The sequence below is a fragment of the Camelus bactrianus genome, chromosome 12, assembly GCF_048773025.1.
Source record: "Camelus bactrianus isolate YW-2024 breed Bactrian camel chromosome 12, ASM4877302v1, whole genome shotgun sequence".
NCBI lineage: Eukaryota > Metazoa > Chordata > Mammalia > Artiodactyla > Camelidae > Camelus > Camelus bactrianus.
The window spans coordinates 29,494,497-29,511,057 of NC_133550.1; the positions used below are offsets into that span (position 1 = coordinate 29,494,497).

The 16,561-nt window shown below is 41.8% G+C and overlaps 1 protein-coding gene across 1 annotated transcript in view; it reads left to right on the forward strand.

Moving 5' to 3' along the window:
- The window catches only part of SYN3 (synapsin III), a 447,670-nt gene that overhangs the window by 88,761 nt on the left and 342,348 nt on the right, over positions 1–16,561 (forward strand). Inside the window, exon 4 of the mRNA XM_074375107.1 lies at positions 2,645–2,736. Within this exon, the coding sequence (XP_074231208.1) occupies positions 2,645–2,736 (92 nt within the window). The remainder of the gene's footprint in view (positions 1–2,644; positions 2,737–16,561) is intronic.

The following is a 16,561-nucleotide window of genomic DNA, read 5'->3' on the forward strand; positions in this document are numbered from 1 at the left end:
TGCTATGTTGAAGGAGAGGTGTTTGAATACCTCTGTGTTCATTTCCATGGTTGTTGAAATTTTTAGACAGTTAAATACAGAAGAATGACTTTTCTTTGCTACTCCAACTCCCAGTGCTTGACCCAACGGAAGTTTGGTGCCCTATAACTCAGACATCTACCTCCGGCAATTACTCATAAATCATGACTAGGAAACAACTATAGACACCCAGATCTGAACAAGATGAACTTCTACTTTGTGTATCCAAGCCTGAGGGTGTCTTTATCCAGGTATTTTTCCATTTGAGCAGCAAGACAGCCTCTGGGTCTTTGCCACCTATGAGTCGGAGATTCTACCATCCAAGATTGTGATTCACTCTCTTTTTTCATATATTTGCTATCCTATGTTGCAACTTCTAACTTCTTTTTCTCCACACAGATGAGCAACAACTTTTCTTGCTAATTTTTCTTTGTAATCTCTCCAATGAAGTATCTTAAATATGATGGGATTGAATTTTTAAGGCATTACATTTAATAACTAGGTTATTACCACAGGTTAGTAACCTGCCTCATTAACTGGGCCCTTTGCTTTTCACTTTGCCACAGCATAATGAGATTATTAATTAGAGCAAGAGAATGCCATCCAGAGAGATGGCTAGGTCATTGGTCGTAATTCCTGGTAAACGATTCCAAGGGGTTACATTTAAATCTACATGAAATGACATTTCCCTTCAATGTAGACTTGTTTTTCTCTTTAAGTGGATTATTTTTATGTCCCTAAAATTCCCAGTTGTAATCCACCTAATGACTTATTCAGCTCAACAGTGGGGAAAATGGATTGCAGCAGTTAAAACCACAGGCTGGGGTTAAATCCTGGGTCTGCTACCCACTGTGTGTCATCGTGCAAGTTATTTTATCTCTCTCTGCCTCGATTTTTCATCTGGACAAGTGCGAGGATTAAATACATTCATACATATATAAAACTTAGGACAATACCTGGCACATCGTGAGTGTTTCATGTATGTGAGCAGTTATTTTTATTCATTAAATCCAAAGAAATGGCTTTTGGCTTCTGTGTAATAAGGCAGTTTAGTACTATGCATTTTCTGGGGTGGGGTTACAAGTTGAATTGTGTCTCCCTAAAATTCTATGCTGAAACCCCGGTACCTCAGAATGTGACCTTATTTGGACGTAGGTGTTTGGAGATAGAATCTTTACAGAGGTAATCAAGTTAAAGTGAGGTCATCAGGGTGGGTCCTAATCCGGTATAACTGGTAAAAGGGGAACTTGGTATACAGAGACATGCACAGAGGAAAAACATTGTGATGAGATATAGGGAGAAGGTGGCCATTTACAAGCCAAGAAAAGAGGCATGGAACAGATCCTTACCGCACAGCCCTCAGAAAGAACCAACCCTACCCATACCCTGATTTTGGACTTCTAGCTTCCAGAACTGTGAGAAAATAGTTTTCTGTGTTTAAGCCTCCTAGTGGTGGTACTTTGTTATGGCAACCCTAGGAAACATGGTTATAACAGGGAATCACTATCCCTAGGGAGCACATAATCTGGTAGGGGGGATGTATTCCATAAGACTCTGATCACGAGCAACAGAAATTTACGAAAGCTTGCTCAAACAAATAAGCCAACAAAAAGTAAACTTATAAGGATACAGAAGGTCTAATAAAATTCAAGCACAGAATTATATGTAAACATCAAAGTACTCCCTATATCTCTTGCTTCTGAATCCTCTCTTGGTAACCTTGAAGTTTTTCCCCATCCCTCCTCTCTCTCTCTCTTTCCCCCACTCCCGGCCCCGGTTTTCTACACTTCCGCAATCTAGGTAGCAGAAAACATGGTCCCCAGTTGTGCCCAGGTTTGTGTCTTGAAGACACTGCCCCCTAGAAAGAAACTCATAAATCATGCTGTAATTTCAAATTCTCATGAGAGGGCATCTTATTCCTCCACCCTGAGTCACTGCCAACCCCATCAGCTGTGACCAGGGGAACAGTATTTCTGTGTACAAACATGGTACTTCCATTGTAACTATGTGGATGGAGTAAGGGGAGGAGCCATGACCATAACAGGGGACAATGGGCAGATAATTTGAGGAGGGTTCTGTTAACAGTGATAAGTGGTCGCCTAGCTGTGATACCATATCACTGCATATCATGAAGCTGAAGAACTCTGAAGAAAATGATATGTCCAATAGCATTTGGCCTTTTATAGTCCTGGAGCTAGAGTTGCTTCTTCCACCTTCAAGTGGGTAGAAAGTAGTAGTGATGTAACCTTGGACATGTCACCATGCCTCTCTGCACCTCAGCTTTCTCATATTTCAAAAAGGGAGATAAATAATATTACTAATTTTCTAAGTTTCAGGAGGTTTAAATGTGTATTTGACGCATACAACTACCCAGTAAATGTTAGAAGCTATCGGCATCAATTTTTTTTAGTTATTGTTTTGTTTGTTTGTTTCTTAAACTTTTTATTTTATCTTATTTTTTTGTTGAGGAGGAGGTAGTTAGGTTTGTTTGTTTGTTTAATGGAGGTACTAGGGGTTGAACCCAGGACTTCGTGTGTGCTAAGCATTCACTCCACTACTGAGCTATATCCTCTGCCTGGCACCACTAGTATTTGATGAATCTTTATTATTTTACTTTTTCTTTCAGGCTGAATTCTCAGAGTTGAACCTAGCCGCCTATGTTACTGGAGGCTGTATGGTGGACATGCAAGTCGTGAGAAATGGGACCAAGGTTGTGAGGTAAGGAGGACTGAGATACAGAAAACTTAGATTTGATAGCTGTGTATGGGGTACCTCACATGACCAACCCTTCTGTCTCTTGCCTACAACTGAATTCCTGTACTACCCATGCTTTCATGTGTTCTTCCAAAGAGTTTGAGGGGTTGTTTGCATAGGAATGACTAGTGGCACAAATAATATGGGGAAGCAGCTGAATGTCTTGGAATGAGCCTTGGGCTTGAAGAAAGAAGGCTTGGGCTCCATTTCTGGCTTTGTGGCTCTATTCAGGTGTATTATTTAGTCTCTCTTGCCCTCTGATTCTCATAAGCACCCTGACGATAGCAACATGGAAGTAAGTAGAAGGCACGTATATGAGAGCACCCTATTAATTCTAAAGTGCTGTACAAATGTAAGAGTGTATTAGAATAGGCTACATCCTGCTTCCAGCAATATGGAAGAATAAATGTTTGGAGAATCCCCTCCTCCTGGGACATCACACCTGAAAGTACTGGATAGAATATTTTACAAAAAATCTGTTTATAATATATGCTGAGCTGGAGAGGAAGTGAGGGGATTCTTTAGAGGCCCAGAAATGTAAAGAAAGTATAAATCTACAGGAGAAATAAATAGTATATTAAAATATTTCTATCTAGTTAAGCACTTGGAGAATGATAACAGACTAGGTCTTGTGAGAGGTTAGATAGGGAAGAAATAGTATTCAGATTTGGGGAAGTTAAGAAAATAGGAAGAAATTTGAGGAAAAAGTGGTATTTGTTCTTAGCCTTGTCAAAATGGTAGAATATGGGAATTCTGTGAGTTCTAAGAATAGGAAACAGTCTTTATACATACAGACAAGCAGAAAAAGGAGTACATTTGGGAAATTATGATAATTCAACTAATTCAGCCATCATTTACTGGGTGCTTGCCATGTACTAAGGAAGACATTTTGTGGCTTCCTATTTCCAGTAATGGTGGACTAAGTTATTCAGACCAACTCTAGATTATCTGAAAACAACTTAAAACTGGTTTTAAATAATGATAATTTTCAAGGCTTTCAAAGAGTTGATATGACAGGAAAGAATTATCAAGAAGAGAATGATAGGAAAATGAAAATCCAGAGAGATAAATGAGTACAAAAGCTACCTTTTTACTGAGAGTATTTGCTAAGTTCAGCAAATTTGAAAATTGGTTTGGTGGCCTACCAGGGGCAAAGGAGACAGAAATCAATACCCAGGGTTACTCAAGGTGTAATGGTAGACCTTCCCCAAAATAAGATGAGATCCCAAGGGACTACGTCTCAAGGGGAGTGTGAATTATAGGTAGATGAGCCCTCACAAGTCTTTGCAGCTTGAATTGCACTTTGGCCTTCCAGGGAACCTCAAGCATTACACTTAGTTTATGGTAATCCCACACATGCCAGAGGTAAAAGCAAATCCTGTTTAGTGGAAGGCACTTTCATCCTAGTCTTCAAATAATTATTCAAATAATTTTTTGTACAACAGCTAGCACATAGTCAAAGATAACCAGGTACAGATGCCGTGAATGAGAAGAAACAGGAACAACAGACAGCAGAAAGAGACCCTCAAAGACACCAGATATTGGAAATACCAGACACAGATTCTTAAAAGAAAAAAATCATACACATTAAGTTGAAAAAATTAGGTAGGAAGATCAGGGAATAGAAAATTACAAAAAATGACACAACCAATTTTATTGAAACCAAACAGAACTTCTAGAAGTGAAACCTACAATAACCAAAAATTGAAAGTGTTGTGTTCAGTGGCACATTCAACACCACTGAAAAGCTATTAATGAAGTGAAAGGTAGAGCTGAAGAAATGATCCCAAAAGAAGCACAGAGAGAAAAAGCTCAGAAATGCAGAAGAGATGGTTATATTTCCTGAGAAGGTCTAACATTCATTTAACCAGAGTTTCAAGAAGAGAGGGAAAAGAGAATGGGCCAGAGGCAGTGTATTAAGAAGTGATGCCTGAGAGTATTTCAGGAGGATACCAAACCACCAAAAGCAGAAGCTTAACAAATTTCAAGCAGTATTAATAAAAAGAATTCTACACCAAAATACAATGGTATTAAGTGTAGAAATAGGAAGAAAAATAAAAAGTAGCCAGAGGAAAAAGGTAGATTACTTGATTGGAGTAACAGACTGACAGTTGGCTCCCAGGCAGTAGGGGTGGAACAATACCTTCAATGTACTGAACTGTATTTTATGAAACTGTATTTTATGAAGGCAAAATAAAAACATTTACAAAGAGAAGCCTCTCACTAAGGGAAATTGTAAAATAAGTCCTTGAGGCAAAAGGAAAATGATCGCAAAATAATATAGAGCAGCAAGAAGATATGAAGGGCAAAGAAGGTGGAACTGCTTATAAACATGGTCTTCAAAAAACTATAATAATGATAATAATGATGTCTTGTGTATTTAAAAAATACATGAAGGATTAAAATACGTAACAGTAAGTTAGTAGGGGCTGCAGCTAAATCGAAGGCCCTTGTGTTGTCAAGGAGGAAAGCCAATGTATTGATAATAGTCAATGATTAATAATGGGCTTTGAAAAGTTAAAGATGAAAATTAAAGAATTAAAGAAAAATAAAATGTAATCTCTATGGTAATTGCTTAAAATAGGAAACAGAATTTGTTCTTAAAAATTATGAGGGAGAAAAGTAGAAATAAGAAAAGAGAGAAAAACCAACATAGAACAAGTGTGATAAATAACACAAAATAAGATGATAGGCGTAAATCTATATATTATAAACAGGCTGATGCTCTGAATTGTGTCTACAGCAGTAATGATTACTAAATATTGAAAATTCTTTCTATACAAGTTGATAAACAGCCTCTGCCCACCCTTACCCCATGGATGGGCATGGCCACTGGACTGCTTTTTTGTCTCCCAGTTCACCACACTTCTGTCCCCCATCCCATATCCTTATTTCTCCCATGATCAGAAGATGCCCAGACATTGTAGGGGAGATACAACCTTGGCAGCAGTAGTGGAACCCCAGAGAGCAAATGCCTGGTTCCCTTTGTCCCTTCAGGGCTGTTTGCCTGCGTGTCCCCTAGAGTCGCCCTCTCATGGACACTTGTAAGAACTGCACTTCCTCAAAGTACACTACAAGTTGCTAAATATTTATATCACCAATATAGATCAGTAATTACATTAAAAGTAAATGAACTAAATGCCCTAATTTATAGAGCATCTACAGCAAGATTGTTGGAGTGGATTTATTTTTAAAGATCCAACTATATTCTATTCAAGAGATTCATCTATAACATAAGAATATAGAGAGTTTGAAAGTTAGCAGAAATATGTATATAAATACCATGTAACTACTGGGGAGAAGAAAGCTAGCCAATGTATTTGTACTAACATCGGGGCAAAAATAGACTTCTAGGTGAAAAGCATGACGAGGGAAAAAGGAAATAACGCATTAGGATAAAGGAGTCATTGACCAAGAAGATAATAATTTTAAATTTATAAGGCACCAAAAAGTGCCTCAAAATGTACTTCAGAAATTGGCAAAACTACAAAGAGGGAAAAAAATAAGTCTGCCATCATGGGAGATTTTGAGAATGGTGGTACATATATACATTTATCTACTTCTCACAGTAGCCTCCTTTTGCACGTAAGAACAGTAAAAAACCTAAAATGCATTATTTAGGAATCTGTGTATGTTCCTATTTGGGATTATTTGTGCTTATGTCCTGCTTCCCTATCTGTGGAAGGGACTAGATCATCTTCTTTTGTAATATGTAGAAATGAGAACATCTGTTCCATGTAATTTGGCTCAAATTTGGCTGCAGATTAGAATCACTTGGGAAATGTTTTAGACTCTTGATGCCCAGGCAATAGGAAAGACCACTTACACTAGACTCTAAGGGTAGAATTTAGGTATCCATAGTTTTAAGTCTCTCCAAGTGATTCCATTGGGTAGCCTGATGGAGAATCTCCCCAGACTGCTGGCACATTGGCCCTGTACTGGGGCTGGGTGGTCTGTAAAGCTGAGGATCCTGGGGATGTGCTGCCTGAACAAGATCACTTTACAAAAATGGGCATCCCAAGCTCTGTCTAGACCAGCCATCTTCTTCCAGAATTTATAAAAATGTTTATTTACAAAATTAAATTTACAAAACTATTCCAGGTACTTCTTCATCAGCTAGTCTCCCAGCATTTAGGAATGGCAAACTTTGAAGGCAGTTGTAATGGATTAAATTGTGTTCCCCCCACCCCCACCACCCAAAAAAAAGATGTGTTAAAGTCCTAAGCTTCATACCCTAGAATGTAATCTTATTTGGAAGTTGGGTCATTTCAAATGTGATAAGTTAAGATAAGGTCATCCTGGAGTAGGGTGGGCCCTTCCTTATATGAAGTGGGAAACACAGAAACAGGGAAAAAGCCATGTGGTGATAGAGGCAGAAATTTGAGTGTTGCATCTACAAACCAAGGAATGCCAAGGATTGCAATCCTAGCAAAGCTAGGATTCAAGCCTAGAAGACAGACATGGTACGGATTCTTCATCACCTGTCAGAAGAAACCAACACTGCTGACACCTTGATTTCAGACTTCAAGTCTCCAGAACTATGAGAAAATAAATTTCTGTTGTTTTAAGCCATCCAGTTTGCGGTACTTTGCTAAGGAAGCCCCAGAAAACTAATACAACAGTGCTTCTCAAATTTTAACATGTATACTTGTTAAATTGCATTATCATCCACTAGGTCTTCAGGTTGGACCTGAAATTCTGAGTTTCCTACATACTTTCAGATGAAGCCACTGTTGCCAGTCCTGCAGACCTTGACTTGAGCACAAATGGTATGGACAGGCTCCCAGATGCTGCTGCTGCTGCTGGTGGAAGACCATACCTTGAGTAGCCAGGGCTGTGAGGACAGTGCCCTGGGTTCAAGGGTCCATAGGGCTTTTAAGATTTATTTCATCCATGCCCAGGATGTTGCTTACAATCTCAGCGAGGCAGCTTGTTTCAGCAAGCCACAGGTTATAAGGTGCCACACCTGCAAGAACATACACACAAACCAGATAGCCCCAGCCTGACTCACACTGTCCTGCAGGTGAGGAGACAGTAGAATCATCCTCAGGTACATAGTGCCATACCAAGCCCTGGCTGTGGTCTCCCAAAGCAAGAATATTGAGCAATGCTCTTGACTTGTAGTATATTCTTTCAAAGAGACTTAGGTGTTGCATTGAAAATGCCCTTAGGTGCTTCCAAGTATGCAATATGACCAAAGCCTAGATCCTCTCAAGTTTTGCTCATGGGGAATATCTTCAGGGAAGATGACCGGGAGGGGTGGTAGAGCAGACCACTGCTGGTTTTCTTCAGCATCTATTCCTCCTGCCTTGGGGAACAGCAGCTAGATTTCTTCCACAGCTTGCAGTCTGTGTGGTATCCAGAGCTGACAGCACATAACCAGCCTTAGAATCAGAATGTCACACTAGGGGGAAAAAAGACTATCACCTTTGGACCCAAGCCAGGCCAATGAGAATTCACGTGAGACTTTTGCTCGAATGCTTGGGTAAGAAACACATGTGTTCTGCTGGGGCTGCTAAGCTGGTGGGATGGACTCCTGGAGCTGCCAGTGGCCATGGTTCTTTCTCCTGGAGAGAAGGATTCGCTCAGAATGAAGCCAAGGCAAAGGAAAACACAGCCAAGATAGAGAGAGAAAGAGAGTAAATGACCTGATGATGTTATTCAAGGCCCTAGATTCCGACTCATCTCCAAACTGGAGCCAGAAAAAAATCCTTTTTGGTGAAGCCAGCTTGAATTGCACATACAGAATTCATGAATTTTTATTTATTCAACAGACACTTCATTGGATTTCCTATGTGCTAGACACTGTTCCAAGGAGTTAACATGTATTGACTCATTTCATCCTTTCAACAATCCTATAAGGTGTGTACTATAATAATCCACATTTTGTAGATGAAGAGGCTGAAGCACCAATAATGGAATCAAGGTCTCCAGCCAGTAAGGGGCAAGTCTAGGATTCAAGCCTAGGCAGTTGGCCCCAGAGCCTTTGTGTCACCACTTACTGGACTGCCTCTTTAACAAGGGGGGATTGTTTTATAGTCACAGCTGCTTAAAGAGGCAGTAAATTCCTCATAATGAGTAGTATGCAAAAATAAAATTAGATAGTAGACAAATATTGAGGGGATACAAGAATATGAATTTTAGGCAGTGGGAACTTAGTGAAATCAAAGGGCACTAATTAGTAAAATGGAAATATATGGAAGTATGAAACTAATTGATGAAGGTATTTGGTTAGAGTAAGAATAATTTCTAATGATAATGTTTAAATCACTTTTAACTCTAGTAAAAAGGTTAGAAGACAAAAGAGTTGAATGTAACAATAGCTACAATGATTTGTTAATGAATATACAATATAAAAAGATGTAAATTGTGGCATCAAAAACATAAAATGTAGGGAGGGGTGAGTAAAAGAGGAGTTTTTGCATGTGATTGAAGTTAAGCTGTTACCAGTTTAAAATAGATTGTCATAACTGTATGTTTCACGGTAACCATAAAGCAAAAACCTATAGTAAATACACAATTAGAAAAAGAAAGGATTCAAAGCATAACAAAGCATGTGTAGGTTGCTTTTCCTTAGAAATCTGTTGCTCAGACCTGAGGTTCTGCTTCTCTCTGAACCTCAGCTTTTTCTGTAAAAGGTAATAGTGTTATTTTACATAATTTTTGTAAGGATTAAAGGAGATGTTATGTGAAAAGTTTTTTCGTTCATGAACAAATGTTTATTAAGGGCCTACTACGTTCCAGGCTCCATTTCAGATATTACGAATTGAATCAGACAGGGACTAGGCAGAACACAGTATTCACCCCCAAATGGTTTAAATCAGGATATTTCGATGAAGGAATCACTTACAGAGGAGTGTTTGGGGCTCAGGGAACACGCGGCATCCAATAGCAACAGCAGGAAGCCGTTATCGTCCTTAGAGGTGAAGGGACGAGGTGAGGAAGTAGTTACTAGACTATATCTGGTAGATTTCACCTACACTTGGTCAGGAGAGCCATGCCGTAGGAGCAGTAGTTGTAGAGGAACTCAGCTATCTCCAGAATCATGGCAGTGAAGCAGGGTGGGCACTTAGGAAGAAACACCACCACCCTTCTCTATCCCTGCCCTTCAGTCTCCTGCTGGGACCTCACTTTGGCTGAGCCAAGCAGAGACCAGTGAGCAAGAAAGCCCAATTAATGCTATCCACTGAGGTCAGCCTCCCAGGGCTCAGAGCATGGCAGAGAAGAGTAGGGTTGGGGCAGGAGGGCCCCAAAAGAGAATAACTCTCTTAGGAATCACCAGTGAACAAAACAGACCACATCTCTCCTCAAGGTCACATTCTACTAAGGCTTTGTAAATGGCAAAGTGTTACACATGAGTTGATTAAATCATGGGTAATTGTGGTAATTAAATTGGTGGCACCCTTTACTCTGGTTTCTGTCAAAAACCCAGACTAAGGGTGAACTGCCAGCCAGCTTGAGGTGCTCAAGAGCAACTCAGACAATCCAGGTTCTCAGTAAAGTTGCATAATTCTATTTAGAGAGCAGAGCAGGGGCCATTCCAGGGCATGTTAAGATTCATGCTTTGTGGATGGCTGTGGCCATTCTGGGCCCAAATTCAAGCCTGGCTTCACAATGGAGCAATAAAAAAAAAAAAAATAGGGCAGCCGTGTCCATACAGACAGATGGGATTCAAAATACAGGACAGGGGAAACCAAGAATGAAAAACACCCAAGTAGGCAGGCATTAATGAGGCCCTAGCCTAATTACACAAGCCCTGCTCTCAGTGTCCTGCATTAGGCAACACTAAATTACAGGCACCCGTTCAAACCACAGCGGCTGATAATGTGTCTCTGCTCATTAGAAGGTCAGGCCTCAGGGAAGGTTGAAGAGAGGGAGCCAGAAAGCATAAGTAACACAAGACCTTGAGGAAAGGCATCAAAGCTCTCGAAAACTAACCCCAGTGCCCACCTCAGGCTGTTTGCAGGGATAATTTTGAGGACAAGATGGAGCTGTGTGGGCCTGTCCCAGAGGAGAAGTTGTTTTACAAAATCTTAGAAGAGTCCCTTAGAGTTTTCTGTGTGCCCCCATTTTACAGATGGGCAAACTGTGGCCCAGGAACCAGGGAGGAAGATGACTTGTATGAATCCTCCTAGCACATTAGCTTTTGTGTCAGGATCAGCTCTCAATCCTGAGTTTCTATCCCGAGAACTCCAAACATCCCATCAAGAATATTATAAAGTAATGTTTATTTCACAAATAATTGCTCAGAGTCTTCTGAGCTTCCTGAACTTGGAATTTCCAATTCATTCACTCAACAAATATTTATTGAGCAAATTCAGAGTGCTAGGCTCACTCCAGCAAGTCACAAAGAGCTCAGTTTCTGCTCTCCCTTCTTGGTGCCTGTGTCTGTTTGGAAAAGCATTCCCTCTTATTCTCCTAAATGGTTATACACACACGGAGCTTATCCTACTTTCCTCTCTTTCATTCATTAAAGATATGCCGGGCACACAGGATACAGCAATGAAAAAAGTAGACAATAGCCCTTGTGGAGCTGAGATTTAAGCCAAAGAAAACTGACAACAAATAAGAAAACAAATATTCTAATGGCAGGTAGTGAGAAAAGGTTGAAGCAAAAGAAGAGATAGCGACCAGTATTCAATGCCGGGTGATTAGGGAAGGCTTCCCTGAAGAAATGACTTGAGTAGAAAGAAACCTAAATAAAGTGAGCAGAATGAGCTCTGTGGGTTTTGGAGAGGAGCTTCCCTCTCTCTCGACTGAGTGGATGTGCACACAGGTAATGGGCAGCATTGGGGCCAGAAGAGGCAAAGAAAGAAGACAGAGACCTCCCTTGGCCTGGCTCACTCATGTTCCCTTCTCTGCCTTCTTCCCCAAAGTAGAATTTGGCTCCCTTCCTCTGTGCTCATAAAGCATCTAGGACTTGCCCAGGTAGGCAGCATGGCTTCACAGCTGGAAGCCCACCTGTAGGGGCAGAGCAGGCTGTCAGGGATGGTTCCCAGCTCTCCCTTCTGCAAGCTGTGAGGCCCTGGATTAGTCTGTCTACCTTTTTAGCTCTTGGTTTCCCTATCTGTAAAGTGGGAAGAAGCAGTCATTACTTCTGAGAGTGATATGCATGAAGTAGGTAGAGTGATGTCTGGTGGGCAGTCCTGGCAGCTGTTCTCCACTCCTCTGGAAACACCCTGCAGATGTTAACACATCACAACCTCTCATTTCCTTTCAAATTTCTGATCAGATGCCACCTCATCACAGAGACTTTGCCAGACTATACTATCCCCACACTCGAGGCCCAACTATGCATTTTCTTCCTTCAAGCATTTGTCACTGCCTGCAATTATAGATAGGTAGATAGATGAATGACGGATGATTGACTGATTGACAGATAGATTAGATACATTAGCAAAATCTAGTAATTAATATTATTATATTAATGTCTAATATATCATAATATATGCAGATGATATGCTTTATGTAATTGTATTATATATACATTAATATAATATTATAATTGCAATGTATATTTTATTATATATTGATTGTATTATATAATTATTATATTATTATATTACAGATATAGATAAGATATGCTATTATATAATTTATTTTATTGTATTATTTTCTAGAACAGAAGACCATGTAGGCAGGATCTTTGTTTTGCTCCCACTGTATTCCCAGCCCCCTATAACAGTGCCTGTTGCATATCACTTTCTCAGTAACTGTTTGTTCAGTGCCTGAAGGAATGAACCAGCCCTTAACCAATGGCTCTGTGTTCAGTGCTCTTCCTACATTGTGATGGATTCAGGAGGGCAATAATCATTATTTACTTCTCATGTCTCTTACTGGACTGGACTTTCCTTTAGGATCAGGTTAAGGGCTGTTTTCCAAATTGTACCCCTAGCGTCTTGGCACAGTGCCGAAATCTTTGCTGAAAGCATTCAGGCCCAGCCGACTCTGAATGAATAAGAATCCCACAAGTTTGCAAAGTAAAAAGCTCACGACTGAGAGGACTCTAGCCAGCTTGCACCAGGCGCGAACTTGCTGACCGGCACACCGCCCACCGCCTTCTCTCCCCGGGAAGGGACGGGGTCTGGGAGGCCAGGGACAATGAGGCATTGAGGGTCCCAGCAGAGCAGCCTTGGCGGGGGGAGGTCCGATCTATCTCTTCGCCCAGGGCCTTTGCCCTCAGCACTGCAGGAGAAAGCAGGATCCCTGGGGACTTGCAGAGGTGGGGCGTGGGAACGGGAAGAAAGCAGCACAAGAAAGAGACAGTGAGAGTCTGTAAAGAAATGCCAGGCTCCGCTGCCCATGCGTCTCCAGCCAACAGGCCAGCGGCAGATCTGCCAACTCCCCCAGGAGAGGGAGCGGCTCGCTGGTGGAGAAAAACAGTGTGGCTCCTCATTCCCAGGATCATAGAAATTGGAGATGGGAGAGACCTGGGAGGCCACTGAGTCCCCGCCTGCCCCGCGCACACCTTCCTTCCCCTGAGCTGCTGCCACTCCCAGGAATGGCTTTATTGCTGGGTCCCACTCTGCCGTCCCCAGGGCACCTGCTCTCAACCCGATACAATCCACTGTGGGAGAAATTGCCCCAATAGTCACTTCACCATTCTGACTTTGGCATCCTGTTTCTCATTCAACAGCAATCACTTTTTACTAAAAGACTACTCAGTACCTGGGGACTTCTCAGCAGTAGGTAATTTGATCCCCTTTTTGAAAAAAGTGAAGGGATGCTTTCTGAGAAGGGTAATGCTTAGGTCCAATGTCACACAGCTAATGAGTAGGGGACTGGGGTTCAAACGCCCGTGGTTTTATTTCACACCGCCCTTTGACCTGGTGGGCACAGCTTGATACTGGAAACGACACTAGTGTTGGTGGCAGGTGGTCCTGAGTTCGAATCTTGGCTCCCCACTCACTGTGTGACGTCACAAGTACCTCACTCTCTGATTCTCAAGTTCTTCAGTTGTAAACTAGAAGTATTACCTACTCAGAGGGCTGAAAGAGGAAGTCTGCTAATGCCTGAAACATAGTGAGTGCTCTCTAAATGTTTAGCCTGCCCCCTTCCTCACCCTCCCACTCCATGACTCGTCCTGCACACTCTTTCTTTCCTGGCTCCCAGGATGAATCTGGTGGAGAGAGGGAGGGGAAGGAAGAGACTGTCTAGGACCCCCTCCCCCCCCAGGTAACAACATAGAAGAGTGATCTATTTACAGTTTGCCAAATGTTTTCAGACTCTGTCTCTTGATTTAAGTGTGTCCATCTGCTTCCCAGGGGCTGGTTGATTCACCAGTTCAGTCAGTTGACCCACCAATTTCAAACTTTGAAGTTTGAATAATTTAAGAACCCCCTGTCCTATTTACTAAAATGCAGATACTTAGGCCCCATTGCCAAAAAGTCTGATTCCTGGGTGGAATCTGCAGGAATCTGCATGTTGTCAAGCTCTACCAACAAGAGTTCCAGACCAGGAGTCCAAGAGCTCCACTTTAAAATCCATTGCACAACTAGCCTATGAAGAAGAGCCGCAGGCAGACAACTGGAACACAGAATGATACATTACTTGATTTTATTCTATGTAGTTTTAAAATAAATGTGAACATTTTAGCAATAGTCATATAAAATCAACTTGGCATAGAGAAGTTACAGCTTCAATGTCTAGCTCTACTAGCTACCGACTATGGGGTTTTAGAACAGTAATTGCTTCCTTTCTGAACGTATTTCCTCGTTGGTACATGAGGATGGCAATTCCAGCTGGACAGGGGATAGAATCAAAAGAGGTAATAGGTATGAACATACTTGATAAGTTATGACATGGTGTATAAACGTTACATGTTATAGTAAGATAAACAATTTTTTTTCTGGGATATGTCTTTATTTATCTCATAAAGAGTATTTCTGTGCCATTAAGCCTATTTTCTGGCACTCTGGAATATAGCCCTTTACCTTCTGTAGTGTCTGTCCTGATAGCAGTGAAGTGTCTGACAAGGAAGTCAACCCTTGAACAGTCAGCCCTTCATTGAAAGAGGGAGCCTCCAGGAGGGAACTGGTGCCACCATCCCTGGGGAATATCAGGTCTCCCGACCCCTGAGTTTCCCCTGGTGAAGTTGATGATGATGATGATGATGATGATGATGATGATGATGATGATGATGATGATGATGATGTGTGTGTAACTTTTTCTCACATTAGCATTTTTCATTCTCTACCACCATTCCTAACGTAGACAACATCACTTTTCTTCCTCACCTGAATTTCTGTAGTATCCTCCTTACTGGTCTCTTTGCCTCTGCCTCGATTATCAATTGCTGTTTAACAAACTACCCCAAAACTTAGCGGCTTACAACCTCAGTCATTTTATCTGCTTTCAGTCTGTGGTCAGGAATCTGGGCAGGGCTGGGGCAGGCAGTTCTTCTGCTGCATGCCTTGTTGGCTGGGCTGCACACAGCTTGTGGCTTGGCTGGGCTGGAAGATCATGTCACCTTTCGGCTCACGTCTCTGGTACCTCAGTGCACTGCACGTGGTCTCTCTTTCTCCACGTGGCTAGTGTACGTCCTCACAGTACTGTAGTCTCAGGATGGTCAGGCATCTCACATAAAAGCTGGTTTTCAAGAGGACACGTTACAGGAGGGATAGAAGGTATAAATATCTTAAAGGCCAGGGTTAGAAGTTTCACAGCATCGCTTCTGCCACATTCTAGTGGTCAGAGGCAGGCACAGGGGAAAACTAGATTTAAGAAGACCCTACCTGTTGACAAAAGGAGCAGCAAAGAATTTGAGGACATGTTAATCCACCATGGCTCCCTTCCATTCATTGTCCACACAGCAGCCAGAGTGATTCTTTCAAAATTAAATCAGATACCAAGCCCATGTTTAAAACCTGCCAAGGGCTTCCCACTCCTCTTAAAGTGGAAGTCACAGTCCTGACCATGCTCTGTGGGACCCCTGTCGTTTATATGTCCACTTTCTCTCCACCTGCTTCCCCATCAGCCACACCAGTTCTCCTATTCTGTGCTGTTCTTTAAACAGGTCAAGTGTATTTTCCTCTCCTCAGAGCTTTTGCACTCTCTATTTCTTCAGCCTGGGAAACTTCCCTCCCAGATATGAAGGTGGCTCGCCCCCTCATGATATTTTGGCCTTGCTCTAGTGCTACCACTTCCTTCTTTGACCATCCTATCCAAAATAACTTTCCACATGGATCTCTAAACCCTCACCTTGCTTTATTTCTTAACGGCCATGATCACTGCTGCCATGTTTGTTTGTCCTCTTTGCTTGTTTCTAGCACTAGAACATAAGCTTTTTTGGGCAGGGATCTTGTCTGTTGTGCAAATCACTACATCCCTGGTGTCTGGAATGGTGACAGGCACCATTTTGGTTGAATGAGTGACTGATTCTTACATCCTGCCTTTTGTTTTGTTTTCTGAATTTGGACCTATCTCCCCACTGCAGACTAGGAGGTCCTTGAGGGCAGATGTCATGTTGCTTTCATCACTGCAACCAGCTGGCATCTAATGTGGTACTTGTCAGCTGTGGGTTGGGTGCTAGGTTTGAGCCCCACCCCGGTTTGAAGCCCCAGTCTTGCTCTTTTAGAAGTTCCTGTTGTCCTCCTTTGCTCTGAAACATATATTGACTCAAAATGATATGGCCTGTTACACTCCCCATATTACATATGCGGAAACTGAGTCACAGAGTAGCTAAATAACTTGCCTAAGGTCACGTAGAAAGTGGAAGAGCCAAGATTTAAGCCCAGGAAGGCTAACTCTAAACCCATGCTCTTAAGGGCTTCAACATACTGCCTCCACG